General features: G+C 45.2%; 1 protein-coding gene across 3 annotated transcripts in view; it reads left to right on the top strand.

The window, feature by feature from the left end:
* The window catches only part of CYFIP2 (cytoplasmic FMR1 interacting protein 2), a 135801-nt gene that overhangs the window by 23205 nt on the left and 92131 nt on the right, over positions 1-20465 (top strand). For all 3 annotated transcript variants that reach the window (XM_012504947.2, XM_030825898.1, XM_003268573.4), the window contains exons 4-10: positions 5462-5539; positions 7224-7325; positions 11340-11521; positions 13417-13513; positions 14852-14980; positions 18379-18483; positions 20355-20446. In XM_012504947.2, coding sequence (XP_012360401.1) covers positions 5462-5539; positions 7224-7325; positions 11340-11521; positions 13417-13513; positions 14852-14980; positions 18379-18483; positions 20355-20446 — 785 coding nt within the window. The remainder of the gene's footprint in view (positions 1-5461; positions 5540-7223; positions 7326-11339; positions 11522-13416; positions 13514-14851; positions 14981-18378; positions 18484-20354; positions 20447-20465) is intronic.

Here is a 20465-nt window from a genome sequence, read left to right as displayed (position 1 = left end):
GATTTTCAAGGAGTGACTGGTTTGGACTGTAAAGTACATCTAGGGATAGTGTTTACAGATTCCCTACAAATAAAGGGTCGGGGCATAGAGGGTGTATTCGTTTGCTTGGATACCATAACAAAGTGCCACAGACTAGGTGGCTTAAACAGCAAAAATGTATTTCCTCCCCATTCTGGAGATTAGAAGTCCAAGATCAAGGTGTCCGTAGGTTCGGTTTTTCCTCAGACTTTTTTCCTTGGTTCCTAGATGGCTGCTTCTCTCTGCATCCTCACATGGTCTCTTCTCTGTGTGCACACATCTCTGGCACCTTCTTTCTGTGTGTCCAAATTTCCTCTTTTTATAAGGACACCAGTCAGATTAGATCAGGGCCCTCTCTAATGGCCTCATTTTAACTTAATTACCTCTTTAAAGGCCCTGTCTCCAAATACAGTCACATTCTGAGGTCCTGTGGGGTTAGGGCTTCAACATATAAATTTGGGGGGCACATAATTCAGCCCGTAACAGAAGGCTTTAGTTTATTTAATAAAAAATTAAAAGCAATGGAAAAATCTTTATCCTTAAAAGAGATGTGAATAGAACGCTGCTTGGGGGACAGGTTCCATGTGTTAGTCATATGTAGAATGAGTTGCAAGTAGGAATGAGGCAAATAAATTAGTCAAGATAATTAAAGTTATCTACACTGCAGGCATTCAAGGCCGAATGAAGGTGATGGCACTGGGGTACAGCTAAGAGGATATGGATGTGAGGGACACTGGCTTAGCAGTCAGCTGGGACTGCACTGACTGAGTTCCCAGGAAGACCAGGTCAAGACACCAACAGAGCAGTTGGAAGGAGGGGCTAGGTTGGAGGGTGATAGTGTTCATTTTCTGTTACTGACCTGATAGAGCGTCACAAACTTAGTGACTTAGAAAAACACTGATTTATTTGCTTATAGTTCTGTAGGTCAGAAGTCTGACGTGGGTCTTACTAAGTTAAAATCAGGGTGCCAGCAGGGCCGCATTCCTTCTGCAGGCTCCAGGAGAAAGTCTGTTCCCTTGCCTTTTCCAGTTTCTAGAGGTGTCTGCATTCCTTGACTTGTGGCCCCCAGCCAGCAGTGACATCACTCTGATCTCTGCCTGCATCTTCAAATCTCCTTCTCTGACTCTTCTGCCTCCCTCTTTTGCTTATGAGTACCTTGTGTTTACACTGGGCTCCCCAGGATAATCCAGAATAACCACCACCACCCGCCTACCCCCATTGCAAGGCTCTTGGTCGCATCTGCAAATTGCCTCTTTCCATGTGAAGGAACATATTCACAGGCACCAGGGATTAGGATGCAGACATCTTTGGGGGACCATTATTCTGCCTACACAGGAAGAGTGTTGATGTGGCTTAGGCATGAGTCATGAGTGGCATGCAATGCTGACATTCTTGGATAACACCAAAATCTCCCTTCAGTCAACAGTGTCTTCCTTGTGCCTTCCCCAGTCTTTCTAGGGTAGCTTATCAGCAGTAATGTGCGCATATGAGATGCTCATCTTCTTGTATGTCTCCTGTCCCCACTTGGGCAAGGTGAATCTCTCAAAGGGCAGGATACCCAGAGAAAGGAGGAGGGGAAGTGCGTAAACCACCTAATTGACCAACTATATGGAAGAGTTGAGGGTTCTTTGCTGGGGTGAGATGGGGGCTGAGTGATCACTGGATCTGTCACTACATAAAATTTGAGCTAGACTCACATTGGGTTTAAGTCATGGACTTTCAGAGTATTAGAAATGTAAAGGACCTTAGAGATCCTTAGTCCTGAAGCTGTCAATGTGGGCTGCACAAGAGAATCAACCTGGGGATTGTTTAAAAACACCAGTGCCCCACCCCATGCCCAGGGATAAATATTTAGTTAATCTGGGGCATGGCTTAGGCATCAAAGTTCCCCAGGTGACTCTAATATATAGCCAGGGTTGAACACGAATGATTCAGGCCAACTCTTTACCTCCAGGTAAGGAAACTAAGACATTACAAGTTAAAAGATGGGCCCAAGAAGAGTGAGGACCAGAACTCAAGTTTCCCGAGACCCCACCCAGGGCTCTTTCCACCGCACCATCCTAACCTCTACATTCCAGCATAATTACATGACAGATCTGGCTGATGGCCAAACTATCCGTAGGGCAGAGTTCACATTCTTCTTGTTCACTGTGCTGTTCGCAGCTCAAAGCACAGAGCCTAGGACCCATGAGTGCCCAGTTAAACATTCACTGAATGCGTGAGTTGGAATTAACACCCATCGGCAGGCAGGTTGGTGCTAAAAGTAGACACATGTTCCTTGCATGACTGTCACTTCCCCTTTTTGACACGTGTTCTGAGGCAGATGACTGCGGGACCCACGGGCTTGATTGGTTCTCCCTGGTCTCAAGGACAACATGTTACTGATTTTTAAAGTTCTCTAAATTAATCACTGAAAGTGTGACTTGTCAATGACATTTGCTGTTGAAAACAGAACTGTCATAAGTAAATTGATCTGCTATTGTACTAATAAGATATTATGAAATGGTGATATGTGGATTTAAAAATAAAGTTCATTTTTTAATATAGACATAAACATTTATAAAAAGAGATGGCCTAGTAAAATTCTTTCTTTGTTGATTTTTTTTCAAGGTGTATTTCCATTTAAAGTGTACAATTCAGTAGTTTTTAGCATATCCACAATGTTATACAGCCATGGCTACTACCTAATTTTCATCACCCCTAAAAGATACCCTGGACCTGTTAGCAGTCAATCCCAATTCCTCTCACCCCGCCACCTCCTGGCAGTCACTAATATACTTTCTGTTTCTATGGATTTGCCTATTTTCATCTAAATAAATAATCCAATATGGACCTTTTGTGTCTGGCTTCTTTTACTTAGCATAATGTTTTCTTTCTTTCTTTTTCTTTTTTTCTTTTTTTCTTTTTCTTTTTATTTTTTTTGAGATGGAGTTTTGCTCTTGTTGCCCAGGCTGGAGTGCAATGGCACGATCTTGGCTCACCGTAACCTCCACCTCCCAGGTTCAAGCGATTCTTCTGCCTCAGCCTCCCGAGTAGCTGGGATTATAGGCATGCGCCACCACACCCGGCTAACTTCATATTTTTAGTAGAAACAGGGTTTCTCCATGTTTGTCAGGCTGGCCTCGAACTCCCGACCTCAGGTGATCCACCTGCCTCGGCCTCCCAAAGTGCTGGGATTACAGATGTGAGCCACCACGTCTGGCCAGCATGTTTTCAAAGTTCATCCATGTGGCAGCGTGTATCGGTAGTTCATTACTTTGTATTGCCAAATAATTAATTGTATGGATATGCCACATTTTATTTATCCATCCATCCATTGATGGACATTCAGGTTATTGGGCTATTTTGAATAATGCTGCTATGAATATTTGTGTTACATGCAAATCTTGAATCTACACATTTTTCTGTGTGGACGTATGTTTTCAGTTCTCTTGGGTATACACATACCCAAGAATTACTGGGTCGAATGGTAACTCTGTGGTTAACATGTTGTGACACTGCCAGATTATTTTCCTGACTCACTTCACAGATTACCAAGAGTATGTGTATGTGTTCCATTTAATTCTTATAAAATTCTGTGAGATTATTATTATTATCATGATTTAACAGATGACTAAGTGGAGAATTTTAGGATAAGTGATTTGCAATAGACTAAAGGGCTAGTAAGTGATGAAGCTGGGATTTGAGCCCAGATATTTATATATGTATGTATGTATGTATGTATGTTTGAGATGGAGTCTTGCTCTGTCGCCCAGGCTGGAGTGCAATGGTGCAATCTAAGCTCATTGCAGCCTCTGCCTCCCGAGTTCATGCAATTCTCCTGCCTCAGCCTCCGGAGTAGCTGAGATTGCAGGCACCCCCACCACACCTGGCTAATTTTTGTATTTTTAGTATAGACAGGGTTTTGCCATTTTGGCCAGGCTGATCTTGAACTCCTGACCTCAGATGATCCACCCGCTTCAGCCTTTCATAGTGCTAGGATTACAGGTGTGAACCACCGCACCCAGCCTTGAGCCCAGGTATTTGGACCTTGAGTTTAGGTCTCTTTCCACAGTAGCAATTCCTTAGTGAGATGAGTCATCACTGTATTTTTTCACGTTCGTTTTTCATGCTGTTGTTGGTTTTCCCATCTGCTCTGCTTATTATTAAAAATTGATATTAATCATTTTCCTGCTTATGAGATAGTACATGGGCTGTTATAAAAGTGTGAAAATTATAGTGCCATATGACTTTTGAAAAAGTGATGCAAAACAATCCAGCCTCACAGACAGCTTGCTATTCATAGCTTGGTGCATGTTGCACTGAAATTTTTTTTCAATACATAATAATGTAATCACCTGATGGGTTTTTCCTGTCCACTGCACAGACAAAACCAATTCACTGAGACAGTGGTATTGCAGTAAAGAAATAGTTTAATCAATATGAGGCTGGACACAAAGGAGACAGTTATTATGCAAATCAGTCTCCCCAAAGGCTTGGAGGTTAGATTTTTCCAGGATAGTTTGGTGGGCATGGGGCTAGGGAATGCGTGCTGATTGATTGGGGATGCAGTCATGGAGTGTGGAAAACAGGCCTTATGTGCTGAGGCTGCATCTGGGTGGGGGCCATTGGACCAGTCGAGTCCCAAAAGTCCAGGTGGAGTCAGTCTGAAGAACTTCTCAAAAGACTAATTTTACATTCTACAATAGGGTTGGTATTTGTAAGAGCAACTGGGGAAGGCACAAATCTTGTGACCTCTGGCCACATGACTCCTGAATAGTAAGGGATCATGGAAGGTATGCCTACATCTTAAGCAGAATTCACACACCTCTCATAATCCTAACCTTGTGGCCTTTCATTAGTTTTACAAAGGCAGTTTAGTTTTGGAAAGGGCTATTATCATCCTTGCTTTAAGGTTAAACTGTCAACGAAATTCCTCCCAAAGTTAGCTTAGCCTACATCCAGGAATGACCAAGGACAGCTTGGAGGTTAGAAGCAAGATGGAGTCAACTATGTCAGATTTCTCTCACTGTCATAATCTTTGCAAAGGCAGTTTTGATAATATAGTTTCATAACTATTTCTGTTTTGTTTTTTAACCTATCTGCTGTACATACTATTTTGCTACTTGCTTATTTTCTTGCTAACATTATATCTGGGGGGCACATAGCTCTGCCTCATTCTTTCTAAGGTAGCCATCCATCTGTTTAGGAAAATGTGGCCTGAGGATGAGTTCTTCTCAAACTCATTGTGTATGTGAGTCATCTGGGAATTTTGTTGAAATGCACATTCTTATTGCATAGGCCCAGGGAGGGACCTGAGATTCTCCATTTCCAGTAAGGTCCCCAAGTGATGTCCATGCTGTGGGTCCATGGACCATACCATAAGTAGTGAGGATCTGGGGGCTTTTGAAGCCTGGTGGCACCCGTCTGGTTCCTCCCTGCTGAGGCTGTTTTACCATTTCAGAATGAGATGCTGGAAGAAGGACATGAGTATGCGGTCATGCTGTACACCTGGCGCAGCTGTTCGCGGGCCATTCCCCAGGTGAGACTGTCCTTGATGTGTGTCTCTTTCCCCTCCGGAGGGCATTACTAACCCCTACTTCATCCCCAAACCAGAAAGCTGAGCTTTTTTTCCCATGTGGTAAGGAGTGAAGCAGGTCTTCTTATCCAAGGAAGAACCTGGAAGACATTCAGAGAGCTCCCCATAAAAGTGATGACAGGGACCCATGTCCAGGGACTTAAAACACATTTGTTCAATATATTTTATTTCCAAAGCAGTATATGGTAACTACATGACACCAAAACCACTGCAGAGGGTATGAAGTAAAAAGCAAGATGTTCCCACTGCCTCAGCCCAACCACCCAAACCCACCTCCCGCCATAGGATGGCCATGTACACTTTGTGACATGGTGACATATTCTTCTGGATCTTTTTCCTGGCATGAACATTATTTTGTAAATTATTATTTACAAAAATGTATTGTTTCGTGTTTATATTGTTCTGCCACTTGCTTTTTTTCCACTTAATTCTTAATTACTGACTTTTGTCATGTTGACACATACAGATATTTTTATTACCATCAGTGCCATCATGTAATTAGTGGGTCCCATGGCAACAAAATCAGCAAGCCACAGGTGTGTAAAGTAAACAGAAACTATTCCTCCCCCTTCCTTCTAATTCTAGGCCCCAACAATAACTACTATTAACAATTTGGTTTGCATCCTCTCAGCTTTTCTATGCCTGTCTTATATATGAGCACACATGCTGTTTTGTTTCACTTAACAAAAATGGGACCTGACTGTTCTGTCACTTTTTTCACCTGTTTGTGGTGACTTTGTTTCCTGGTTACATAGAACTGTCTCATTCCTTCTAACAGCTCACAGTGATATTATGTGATTGTAGCATATTTTATCCACTTAATCATCAACTGCTGGATATTTAGCATGATGCTGCCACTTTAAGACTTTCTAAGCAATAGTGTGAAGAATGTCCCTGTGTTTACCTTGGCTCGCTCTTCAGATCCCATGTATCCATTAGCAGCCTTGGCATGTGCGTTGTGAGGATGTCTGCCATGGGATTCTGATGTGCACACTGGTGAAAACTGCAGAGCAGGGGAAATGAGCCTGGGTAGGTCTAGGGGAGCTTTGTCCCAGGTGTATCCAGAACAACGGAAAGAACATTTCTCTCTGCTTAGAATCCAGCTGGACCCCGCTAGAGTGGGGACAGGGGAAAGACTGAAGGAGAGAGAGCTTGCAGATCAATGTGAACATGTCAGTAGCTCACGGACAGGGCACAGAACTGAGAAAAAGGAAGGAGGGTTCTGTTCTTGGGACCAACTGGTTCCTTTCCTGCAGCCAATGTCTGGGGAGCATTTCTGCCCCCTGCCAGATTGGTGAAGCAGGGGCTACGCAAGTCTCCTCTTACTGGGATGAGCATATCAGTTATCATCCAAAATCAGGTATATTTGAGAGTGAAAAAGGGCCCTATTAATAAGAAAACAGGGCCGTGCATGGTGGCTCATGCCTGTAATCCCAGCAATTTGGGGGGCTGAGGTGGGAGGATTGCTTGAGCCCAGGAGTTCAAGACCAGCCTGGGCAACATAGTGGGACACCATCCCTACACAAACTATAAAAATTAGCTGGATGTGGTGGTGCATGCCTGAAGTCCCACCTACCAGGACCGCCTGGGCAAACCAGGATGTGTGTGTCCCCACCATCCCCCACAGGTGAAATGCAACGAGCAGCCCAACCGAGTAGAGATCTATGAGAAGACAGTGGAGGTGCTGGAGCCGGAGGTCACCAAGCTCATGAAGTTCATGTATTTTCAGGTGAGTGGGGAGGGGCAGGTCTGTATCTGGAGAACTGAAAAGGCCCCTAGTTTTCTAACCACTGGGGTCTGCAGTTGTGTGCCATGTTATTTATTCACTAAGCAAATATTTTTTGACTGTGCCCTGCATACCCCTGGGTGAGCAAGACGGATGAGTCTCCCCACCCTCGTGGAATTTTCATCCTAGTGAGTACGTGAGTGCGTTTTGTGTAGGAGGAAAGAGAGACAATAAGCAATACACATTAATATTCAGGGAATAATAAGTGCTATGAGTAAAATAGCATTTTGAAAAATTCTGGGTTATAGAGTGCCTGTGATGTGAGTGCTGCTTTAGGGACAGCCTCTCAGGAGGTGGCATTTGAGCTGAGACTCAAGGGAGAGATAGAGGCTAACGTGTGATGACCAGGAGGAAAGGGTTTCAGGCAGAAGGTACCACAGAGGCAAAAGCCTTGAGGCTGAGGCTGGAAGGAGCTCGCTGTGTTTATGAAATAGAATGAAGTGCCTGGGTGTGAGGGAAATGGGAAGGTGGGGTGTGGATATGCAGCCTAGGTGGGGGGCACGGCCTTTGGAGGCAGAGAAGCCCAAGTCACATCCCTTGCCCTTTCACTCTCTAACCGTGTGTTTGTGAGTTATTTAATGTCTCTGACACCTTGGGATTTTTCACCTTGCAAAGGACCGGCTTCACAGGTTCATGGTGAGAATAAATGAGGTCTGTTTGTAAAGAGCCAAGTAGGACCCTGGTCAGAGTAGGTTTCACAAATTGCAGCTGCTGTTAGCATCATGGACCTGCCTTCGGGAGCCCAAAATCTTTTTGGGAAGGCAGGGCCAAGAGAGAAGAACTATCCAGAAACTGATTAACTGTGAAACTGAGAGTCTCCTGACAAGAGGTATTTACAGAAGGGAGGATCTGGAATAATTTAGAACTGTGCTGTCCAGTGCCATAGCCATTAGCCACATGTGGGTACTTACAGTAATTAAAAAGTGACAACATGAAAAACATAAAGATTAAAAATAAAGATAAGTAAAAATAAACTTTTAAAATCAAAGCAAGAAGTAGGTTGGAAAAAAAATAAAATGAGACAACATGAAAAATTCAGTTCCTCAGTAATCCTAGGCACATTGCAAGTTTTGAGTGGCCACGTGTGATGGTGGTTGTCATATTGGACAGTGCAGATATGGGCCATTTTCATCCTCACAGAGTTTAGTTGGATTTAGACTCTGGAAGGAGAAAGCATGACTTAGTCTGGTCTTTGAAGGAAAGGACTGACTGACTCAGGCCCGTGGAAGCGGAATGGAGCCCAATCGGGGCCATCATTTCTCTTCCCCCTTCCTTCCCTGCTTTCCTTTTCTTCCTCTTCTTTCTTTCTTGCTCTTTCTGGGTTACTTCAGTAGCCTCTTTCTGTCGTTGCTGTTCAACTGCCTTTTAAAATTTTTGGTACCAGTTTTATAGAGATATACTTAACATATACCATATAATTTGCCCACTTAAAGTGGACAATTTAGCAGTTTTTAATATATTCACAGAGTTGTACATTCATCACAACAATCAGTTTTATTTATTTATTTATTTATTTATTTATTTATTTATCTATTTATTTTTGAAACAGAGTCTCTCTCTGTCGCTCAGGCTGGAGTGCAGTGACACTATCTTGGCTCACTGCAACCTCAGCCTCCTGGGTTCAAGTGATTCTCCTGCCTCAGCCTCCCTCCCAAGTAGCCAGGACCACAGGTGTGTGCCACCACAACCAGCTAATTACATATATATATATATATATATATGTATACACACATATATATATATATATTTATTTATTTATTTTTTAGTAGATATGGGGTTTCTCCATGTTGGCCAGGCTGGTCTCAAACTCCTGGCCTCAAGTGATCCACCCACCTTGGTCTCCCAAAGTTCTGGGATTACAGACATAAGCCACTACAACTGGCCCACAGTCAATTTTAGAACATCTTCATTACCCCAAAAAGAAACCCCACGCCCTTTGGCCATCACCCCATAATACCCTCATCTCCCCAGTCTCAGCCCAAGGCAACCACTAAGCTACTTTATGCCTCCATGGATTTGCCTATTCTGGACATTTCATATAAATTGAATCATACAACATGTGGTCTTTTGTGTCCATCTGGCTCTCTTCAGTTAGCATTATGTTTTTAAGGGTCATCCATGTTACAGCATGTGTCAGAATTTCATTCCTTTTTAGGACTGAATACTATTCCATTGTATGGATATACCACATTTTATTTATCCATTCATCAGTTGATGGACATTGGTGTATTTCCACTTTGGGGCTATTATGAAGAAACATTGATCATTCACATACAAGTTTTTGTGTGGACGTATGTTTTCATGTCCCTCAAGTAGAGACCTAGGAGTGGAAGTGTTGGCTCAGATGGTAACCCCACCTTTAAGCCTTTAAATGCCCACTTAACTATTCTCTCACATCTATCTTTGCACTCTAGAGTCTGTTCTCCCCACAGCAGCCAATGTGACTCTTTTAAAATATAATTCAGGCCATGTTATCTGGCCTCAGAACCTCCCATATCTCCCCCGCTCCTGCAGTGTCCAAGTCTGAGCCCTCACAAAGGCCTACAAGAGCCAGTGCCCTGACCCCATCTCTCTGCCTCCTTCCTGCACTCACTCCCCTTCAGCCACCCTGGCTTCCTTCCCATCCCTGGAACACGCCTCAAGGCATTCACACTGACCTTTGAGTTACCCCGTAAGCCTATTTTCCCTCCTCTTTCAGCTTCTTTTCCTGAAAGTCACTTCTTGAGGATTCCATCTCTGATCTTCCTCCTTAGAAGGACAACCCCTCTGAGCCCTTCTGCTCAAGCTTTCCTTCTTTATTTTTCTCCATAGCACATACCATGTTCTAATAGATCTGTGTATTGTTTTTTGTCTTCTCTCACTAGAATGTAAACTCCTAGGCCAGGCGTGGTGGTTCATGCCTGTAATCCCAGCACTTTGGGAGGCCAAGGCAGGCAGATCACTTGAGGTCAGGAGTTCGAGACCAGCCTGGCCAACATGGTGAAACCCAGTCTCTACTAAAAATACAAAAAATTAGCTGGGCATGGTGGTGCATGCCTGTAATCTCAGCTACCCAGGAGGCTTAGGCAGGAGAATCACTGGAACCCGAGAGGCGGAGGTTGCAGTGAGCCGACATCGTGCCACTGCACTCCAGCCTGGGTAACAGTGAAACTCCATCTCAAAACAAAACAAAACAAAACAAAAAACTAGAATGTAAATTCCTGAAGGCAGAATTTGCTTGCTTGTCTGTTTTTCTCTGTTGTTTCCTGCTTTACCCCAGGACCTAGAATGGTGCCTGGCACATAGTAGATGGCTATTTAATAGCTACTGGATGAATGAACCTCTTTTCCTCTCGGCATATCTCTGACTCTTGGTCTCTACCTTCTTATCGACTGGTACCTGACACTGTCCTAGGTGCTGGGAATGCCAAAATGAATAAGACATGATGCTCAGCCAATGTATGTTGAATGAATGCATTGGTTTGAGTCACATGGGGGCAGGTTCCAGGCTCCCCTCAAGAAATCAGCTTCGGGCCGGGCACGGTGGCTCATGCCTGTAATCCCAGCACTTTGGGAGGCCAGGGCGGGTGGATCACGAGGTCACGAGATTGAGACCAGCCTGACCAACATGGTGAAACCCTGTCTCTACTAAAAATAGAAAAATTAGCTGGCCGTGGTGGCGGGCGCCTATAATCCCAGCTACTCGGGAGGCTGAGGCAGGAGAATTGCTTGAACCTGGGAAGCGGAGGATGCAGTGAGCCGAGATCATGCCACTGCACTCCAGCCTGGTGACGAAGCAAGACTCTGTCTCAAAAAAAAAAAGAAATCAGCTTCGGATTTAAGGACTCCTCTGAGAAAAATTGCCTGGCAGATTTGCCTTTCTCCAGAGGGCTGGCTCTGAGGAGGGCCCTAGAGGAGCCTGGACCCTGCACCCACAAGGGAGCACAGTGGACCTTACTCGCTGCCCCTCTGCCCCCAGCGCAAGGCCATCGAGCGGTTCTGCAGCGAGGTGAAGCGGCTGTGCCACGCGGAGCGCAGGAAGGACTTTGTCTCTGAGGCCTACCTCCTGACCCTGGGCAAGTTCATCAACATGTTTGCTGTCCTGGATGAGCTAAAGAATATGAAGTGCAGCGTCAAGAACGACCACTCTGCCTACAAGAGGTCAGGGCAACCTCCCCCTCTCCCCTTTCCCCATCCAGGCCCCTCCTCCAGGGCTGCCTGCCAAGTGGAGGAAGAGAATGGAGCCCCGCTCACCTGCTTTTTCTTTGATACCAAACTAGCCATCCCCCAAACATAGTGAGGCTTGGCCTGATTCAATGTGGTTTGAGGAACAGGGCATAGAGCTGGGCCTTGGAAAAACTTGATCTTTGTAGAGTTTTATGTCTCAAGATGGAATCAAATCCTCAGTTCCCCCATCTCTGAAACAGCAGCATTTTATGTTGCCCCATGTAATATGGGACCAGTAAGATCATCATAAAATGGTTACATTAGTCATTTTCTGCAAGAATCATAAAGCCAATTTAAACAGCGTTTGTAAAAGAAGGAAATGAATTGGCTCACAGAAAGTCCAGGTACACCTGCACACAGGCACTCAGATGACGATGTTAGTCTGAGTGCCTCCATCTCTCAGCTCAGCCTCCTCCTCTACATTGGCTTCATTCTCAGGTCCGTGGTAGCTTCCAGTAGCTTTCCTCAGGCCAGTGCAGCAACCCCAGCTTTTAAGAAAGGACGGGATGCTTCTCCTTCCAAATACTTTCATGGAAGTCCCAGGGAGGATTGCCTTTGATCAGCTTGAGTCATATGCTAAACCTTCTGTCAGTCACTGGAGGTGTAGAGGTGGAGAAACCCTGATGGGATGGTTGCTTGCCTTTGGAGTCCAGGGTCTCTGCCAGCTCTTAAGAAGAAGAAGGTTAGCCAGGAGAGGTGTCTCACACCTATAATCCTAGCACTTTGGGAGGCCACAGAAGGCAGATCACTTAAGCCCAGGAGTTCAAGACCAGCCTGGAAAACATAAGGAGACCCGGTCTCTTTTTTTAAATTAAAACAAAAAAGAGGACTGAAAGTGGGGGAGGAGTCACTCCAGAAACCAGTATACAGCCACTCAAAAGTCTCTTGAGAAGGATTTGCTGTGTCTCTAAGAGAGACCCTCTTTGAATGACATCTTCCTGGGCTGCAAAGTAACCAGAGAAAACAGACTGATTCTCACAAGTTTACCATCCTGAGTCAACTGTGAAATCTGATGGTGTCCAGCAGGCAGGGCCCCATCTCAAGGCTGACTTAGAAGTGACAACTTTACAAAGTTTTTATGGGTAGCTTATTGCATAATATCTTCTATCAAATTTTCCCCACCTGTAGCCAGCCTGCTTCCGTCATGGCCACAAATGAGATCCTCTGCCGCCCAGCTAGGTCATGAGCAAGGTGGGGTGTCTTGTCTGTTTTCACAGTTCATGATGACACAGGTGGCACCATCCCCAGGTTAGGCTGGGAAGTCAGGCAGCTGCAGCTTTCTCCCATCAAGTCCTGCTTCTGTTCCCTGTGCCCGTCATTCCAACACTTGCAATTCTGTGAGGTTCCATAGCCTTCTGTTTTCCATATAATGCTTTGCTTTGGAAACGTTGAAGTTTTCCTGTAAATAGCAGAATACACAACAGGTGTATTCTAGCATCCTACCTGCGCTGCTTCTCCATAACTTACCATGCAGCCTCACTGGAGGTCACAGGAGGGTACAAGGATGATCATTTCACTCCCTGTTTTACCACTCCCAGCTGATTGATGGGATGCTAGTTCCCCTTAAACTTTCTGAGATTTCAGAGATTTTTAGTACATTCTTGCCTTTTAATTTAAGGGGCCCTTATTACTAGGGTGTAGACAGCCCCAAAGCAAATGACTTCAGAACACACTCTGTTTCGACATTAGCATTGCCTGGGATAATCAGAGCTCATTAACTTCCAGGATGGTGTCACTCTGGGTTAGGTGGGCGCGGGAGCCGGTGAGGCATGGTTTAGGCTGTTGTGCTTGGACAGTCCTCTCTGCAGCACGCACTGTCTGCGTTTCAGGGCAGCACAGTTCCTGCGGAAGATGGCAGATCCCCAGTCTATCCAGGAGTCGCAGAACCTTTCCATGTTCCTGGCCAACCACAACAGGATCACCCAGGTGAGGGCAGACTCCTTGTTAGGCTTGGCCTGGTGTCTCGGGGTTATAGGCAGGCCTGTAGAGGTTGGGTGGACCACGAGCCCAAGCAGACAAGCTCAGTCTGCAGCTTCCATCTCCACTGCCCTACATGAGAGTGAAATGCAGCTGAGGACTTAAGTCTCTCCTCCCAACCCCAGGTGGCCCATTCACCCTCTCCAGTTGTCATTCTCGTGAAGCCCTCTCAGCCAGTGCTCTGACCCTACATCAGGGTTGAGAACGTGGGGTCTAGAGTTAGGCAGCCTTGTTTTCTAATCCTAGACCACCACTGACCCACTCTGTAAGACTTGGGGCCAATCTAAGCCTCAGTTTCCTCATCTGTAAAATGGGTCTGTTATTTTGAGAATATTATGAGAACCCATCTCATAGGACTATTGTGAGAAATAAATGATACCATTATATGAAAAGTCCTTAGCATTCAGATACTGACAGATGCTCAGGGCCTAGGAAGACATAGCTGTTATTGCTGCCACTGCTTTGCCAGGGCACACCCCTCAGCTGCCATTTTCCCATTTTGCCCAACATAAGCAAGACAAGCATAACTGTCACTTCAGCCTAAACAGTCTCTAGCAAGAATGTCTGCAGGACTCAGGCCAAAACTGAGGGGATCCTCCATCTTCCAAGGGTGTTCACGCTCAAATCCGTATCACAGAGGCCCTTGGGTTGACAGGGCCCTTGCCACTCTTTGTTAACTGCAGAAAGCTGTTCAGTAACTGAGGCCTCAGGTTTTCTTTCTCTTGCCTGTGGGAAGTACCAGCAGTGCCCTCCTCTGCATACCCTGCAGGGGCCTGGTTGGTCCCTTTGGAGAGAAAGGGCCTGGGGTGGGGACCTCAAACCCTTATCTAATAGATGTTTTTTCTACTGCTGTGTCCTGCCAGTAGGGAGACACCTGCCCCCCTCCCCACTGCCAGCTCTCCTCCCCTGGGTGGGGTTTTGCTGCCATTGTCTGAGAAGACATCCTAGATAAGCCCACATCCTCCAAGCTGAGCTGAAATGACAGCTGTAAAACTGAGCTGCTTTTTAGCTCAGGCCAGGAAAGCACTTTCTAACCATCAGAACTGCCTGGGAACAAAATAGGGGGCTGAGTTCCTTGCCATGAGAGGTGTGCAGGAGTATTGTGGGGACATCGAGGAGAGGATTCAGGCATCAGGTGCCAGCTGGCATGCAGCCTCCCCTCCCTGGAGCTGTGATTCCTGGCCATCAGCGGGGACCACACCCGCCAGCTGTAGGCCTTCTGCAGGGGTGCAGGTGAGGGTGCAGGATACACGCACTGCCTCACCTGAGGATGGCGCTGCTGTTCAGTGTCTCCACCAGCAACTTGAAGTGATCCCAGGCTATGAGGAGCTGCTGGCTGACATTGTCAACATCTGCGTGGATTACTACGAGAACAAGATGTACCTGACCCCCAGTGAGAAACACATGCTCCTCAAGGTAAAACTCCCCTGAGGCCACACCCATGGGGTTTGGGTTTACCCTCTCACCTTCTTCTTATTAAAAATCCTTTTTAAAAAACAATGTTTCTTTTTTCTTAAACACTGATACAGATCTTACTGCACATAATGGTTTGTAACCCGTTCCTTTCCTGTAATATAATATGCCATAGTCACCTTTCCAGATGTCATTAAAGCTATTTCTACAATGTTATGTTTAATGACTGCCAAGTATTCCATTGTATTGGAACATTGTCATGTAACGTATCCCCTGTGGCTGGATATTTGCTAAACTTCATTGAACACCCTCGTAGCAGTTTTTGTGCACAATCATTTTGTCAAGGCAAACTTCCTAGAAGAGAAATTGCTAGCTCAAAGGGAAAAACAGAATAAATCTTTTTTTTTTATTTTAATAGTTTTTGGGGAAGCAGGTGGCTTTTTGTTGCACGGAAAAGTTCTTTGCTGGTAATTTCTGAGATTTTGGTGCACCTGTTACCCAAGCAGTGTACGCTGTACTCAAAGTGTAGTCTCTCACCCACCTCCCTGCCTTTTCCCCAGTTCTCCAAAGTCTATTATATCATTCTTATGCCTGGGCACCCTCGTAGCTTAGCTGACACTTATAAATGAGAACATACAATATTTTGTTTTTCATTCCTGTGTTACTTAGAATAATGGCCTCCAACTCCATCCAGGTTGCTGTGAATGCCATTATTTTGTTCCTTTTTATGGCTTAGTAGTATTTCATGATGTATATATATAACACATTTTCTTTATCTGCTTGTTGGTTGATGGGCATTTAGGTTGATTCCATATTTTTGCAATTGTGAATTGTGCTCCTATAAACATGTGTGCAAGTGTCTTTTTCATACAATAACTTCTTTTCCTCTGGGTAGACACCCGGTAGTAGGATTGCTGGATCAAATGGTAATTCTACTTTTAGTTCTTTAAGGAACCTCCATACTAGAAAACAAAATAAATCTTCAAGCTTTTGCTACATTTTGCCAAAGTGATCACAATTGTTTCATCAGTTTACACGTTTCATTCCAAAATTGTCATATTTATTGTTTTGGAAAATCTGGAATATACAGCAAAGCATAAAAAAATTTAAATCTCTCACAATCTCTTCACCAAGACTTAACACTTTTAGCATTTTCTTTTCCAAGTTGGAGTCTCATTCTGTCTCCCAGGCTGGAGTGCAGTGGCACAATCATGGTTCACTGCAGCCTCTAACTCCCAGGCTCGAGTGATCCTCCCACCTCAGCTTCCCGAGTAGCTGGGACTACAGGCACATGCCACCACACTCAGCTATTTTTTTTTTTAATTTTTTGTAGAGTCAGGGTCTTCCTATGTTGACTAGGCTGGTCTTGAACTCCTGGGCTCAAGCGATCTACCCGCCTTGGCCTCCAAAAGTGCTGGGATTACGTGCATGAGCCACTGCGCCTGGCCTACTTTCAGCATTTTTGTGTATGTCCTTCTAAGTTTTTTTGTATGCTTATATATTTTCAAAATTTGCAATCTGCATGACCATGTATCCATTTTATCTCATGTGACTAAATTTATTTGGCTATGTTATGCTGCTGTGAAATAATGTGATTTCCATGAGCCTTACTTCGCCATTATTCCATTGTTAGCTTAGGTTGTCTCTATCTTATACCCCACAGCTGTAGCACTGACATGAACAGCCTTCTCCCATTCTTTATACACGCTACAGAGCCCCTTTTGATTCTGTCCCAGATCCTCACCTCTCAACATTCTGGTGGTTTTTCCTTTTTTCTCCTTCAGTGTCTCTCCTGCTATTCTGAGAATCCCAGCCCTGTGTTGGTGCTCCTGTCTTACATGTCTTAGCATCTCAGTTAAGTTTGCGGGGCTGGGTGGCTTTGAGACTTGTTCACTCTGGCTTCCTCCTGACATCAGAAATCCAGAGAAGCCACTCACAGTTCACACACCCCTCTCACCCCTGGTGCTTTGCCTGGGCGATTGCTGTAACTTTCCACAAGCTAAGTCACTACTTACCAGCCCACCAAGTAGTCTTAATGCAGCCTTCAAATTCTCCAGTCCTCCACACCCGGACTTCCCTGCCTTCTTCCCTCTCTGTTCCCCACCCTCTTCAGTCTGGCCTTCACATGGTTTTGCCACATGGTTAGTTTGTGTTAGTGAACTCAGATGCCACCACGGAGCACTGTCTGCTCTTACGCAGAAAAGGATAAAGTTCATTCTGCAGAACAAAATATACCCACAGAGTGGCTCATGCCTGTAATCCTAGCGCTTTGGGAGGCCAAGGCAGGAGGATCACTCGAGCCCAGGAGTTTGAGACCAGCCTGGGCAACACAGTGGAACACCATCTTTACAGACAAATACAAAAATTAGCCAGGGGTGGTGGCGTGCACCTGTAGTCACAGCTTCTCGGGAGGCTGAGGTGAGAGAATCACTTGAGCCCAGGAGGTTGAGGCTGCAGTGAGCCGTGATCACACCACTGCACTCCAGCCTGGGTGGGGTAGGGTAGGGAACAAAGTGAGACCATCTCAAAAAACAAAACAAAACAGTAAATGCACCCACAGCAGTACCTTAAATGCAACCTTAAAGTAAATGCAACCTTAGCAGTACCCTGCTCCACCCTGTTCGTGTCAGATGAGAAATAGAGACATGGAGAGAAGTGACTTTCTCATGGTCACACAGCTGCTCAGGCCCCCTTTCTGCATACATTTTAAAAGGAGCAAAACAAGCCAGCATTCAGGAGACTATTAGAAGGTTTGGAATCAAGAATGTCAACCCACTCAGAGGGCAAATTCAGGAAGAGATTTTTTTAAAAAATTAAAGTCGCCAGCGGCTCCTTGGGAAACCTTTACATTGTCCTTTCTGTGGAGAAAGAAGTGGATACTTTCACATTCACTAACTGTTCAAGTATCCATCAGATGCCCATATTGTGCCACACTCTGGGATACAGCAAGGAGCTAGGAGCAGCCCTTTCTCTCAGAAAGATCTAAATGCGGAAATATTGTCAACAGATCCTGTTCAGCTCCTGTCTCTGCTGCTTCACTGTTTGGCCTTGGCGAGCTGTCTAACCTCCCTGTGTCTCTGATTCCTCATCTATAGAATAAGTTTATTTCAGAGAACTTAACTCAAGAGAAAATAATGCTTATTAAAGCTCCGAGCATAGACTCTGGCCCATAGTAAGGGCTGAAGAAGTAGCTGCTGTAGTAATACCTAAATTTCTGGTTGAAATTAGACTTATATTTCCTGCCTTTATTTGAAGATGCATAGGTTTTTATAATGTGTGTCTCTACAGGGTGTGTGTGTGTGTGTGTGTGTGTGTGTGTGACACATATACAGACCTTTTTGTTTTTAAACTTTTCCAGCGGATGTGATTAGTTTCTATGCTCTGCCCCCTTCTCATTCTAGGTGATGGGCTTTGGCCTCTACCTAATGGATGGAAATGTCAGTAACATTTACAAACTGGATGCCAAGAAGAGAATTAATCTTAGCAAAATTGATAAATTCTTTAAGGTCAGCAACTGGGGCTGGGGCTGGGCAGAGGGCTGAGATTACCAGCGCCAAGATGTCTTTGGGGGAAAGGGATGAAATTAGCCAGAAAACTGTCAGGTTTTTTTAGTTGAGCTATAGCTCCAAAGATCCCAAGAGGAGGAAGAGGAGGAGAATAGAACGGCAGGGCCTCCAGCTGCCATTGATGGAGGCATTTATGCCCTAGAAGGCTGCTGCATGATAGCCACACATCGTTCCAAGTTTCAGGATTCAGCTGGGATTTGGCTAGGAGGAGGCCCTGTGATTCTTTTTGAATGCTGCTTTTTTTTTTTTTCCTGAAGTCCCTTGTCACTTAAAGAGGTGCATCTCAGAAGACAGCACCTGCTCTAATTTCCAGTATAACTCAGAGCTCGCAGAAGTAGAATGATTAAAGACTGGATTTTAAATTGGTGCACATTTGCAAAATCACAGCCTCTCACCTGGTACACCAGGGGCCACCTCAGCTTCCCCTTACCTCTGGATAGAATGCCTCAGCAACGTCCATCATATACTCACTCTATTTCAGTGCCTCTGAGAGTTGATCTTTTGGCCCCAGATCTTTAAAAATTTGCAGTTAAACTAAGCCTCTTAGAATTTTGCAAAGGAATCTTACACTTTGGAATTAACTTCCCATGTTCTCAGTTTATTCTAGCATTGGGCACTGCAGTCATGGAGCAAGCCTGAGAGGTCAGACATGGGAAAGCCCAGATTAATATTCACAGCAGAACTCCTTAGTGGTGTGACATGGAGGGCATTAGATTGGGCCTGAGTCCCACTGACTTTTCAAGGTTAAGGAAAAGGAACATAAGTCACTAAGAGGAAATCCTGTGCCTTGGCTTGGTTTTCAAGGGTGGAACTTTTACTTTTCTCTAGAGTTGCCCCAGATGAAAATAGGGCTCATTTTGGGAGACCCTTGCAAAATCTTCCCTAAGTCAGCATGAATGAGATGAGGGAAGAAGAGAATACAACCTCTCCCTTGGCGGGCCTGGGTGTTAAGTCTGGCTCTGCCACTTAATAGCTGGATGACTTTGGGAAAGTCGCTAAATCACTCTGAAACTGAGTTCCAAGTCTGAAAAATATGAATACCAAGGGTATCAGCTCTGTAGGGTTCCCTGGAGGATTCAGTGGGGTTACATAGATGACTCAGAGCCCTGGGTTGTATAATCCTGGCTTCTTGACTTCTAGCTGGTCTGACTTTTTGAAAAATCACTTAAGCTGTTTAAGCTTCAGTTTCTTCTTCTCTGAAATGGGAATGATAATAGTACAGACTTCACAGGGCTATTGTATGGCTTGAGATACTGTTTTTAAAGTGCTTGGCATAGTACCTAGTGCATGAGAAGTACATAATAAATACCAGCCTCCCCGCCATTTGCCCTGGTTTTTGGTCGGGAGTTGTTTGCCCTCTGGTGTTAGGTATTATTACGGTTTTAATTGCTTTGAAAGTACAGACTTTCTCAGGAAGACCAACAGCACTCAGACACCTGCTTCTAGCCTAGAATTCATAACAGCAAGGAAGCCAGGGAAGATTCAAGTGGAAAGGACCCTGCACTGGGCAGCCATCCATCCAGTCCTTGGGCTTCACACATGCTGTTGGCTGAGTGACCTTGGACAAGTCACTTTGCCTCTCTGGGCTCCGTTGCCTAGAACACAGAGTTGGTTGGAGGCAGGGGAGGACCCATACACTGGTTAGGGCTCCTTTTGGCTTCAGAGTCACATGGTAGGATCATTGGAAGCAGAAACTAGGGGTCAGCCCCCAGGCACACACAGAGGCCTGCCTCCTACAGTGGGGTGGTCGCGAAGGCGGCCACCCCAGCCCCTCCTCAGCATCTCACGAGCTGTGTTTGCTTCCTTTGCAGCAGCTGCAGGTGGTGCCCCTTTTCGGCGACATGCAGATAGAGCTGGCCAGATACATTAAGACCAGTGCTCACTATGAAGAGAACAAGTCCAAGTGAGTGCCTGCCGTAATG

This window comes from Nomascus leucogenys, chromosome 2, assembly GCF_006542625.1.
Source record: "Nomascus leucogenys isolate Asia chromosome 2, Asia_NLE_v1, whole genome shotgun sequence".
NCBI classification, from domain to species: Eukaryota; Metazoa; Chordata; class Mammalia; order Primates; family Hylobatidae; genus Nomascus; species Nomascus leucogenys.
This window is presented reverse-complemented; position numbering and strand designations above follow the sequence as displayed.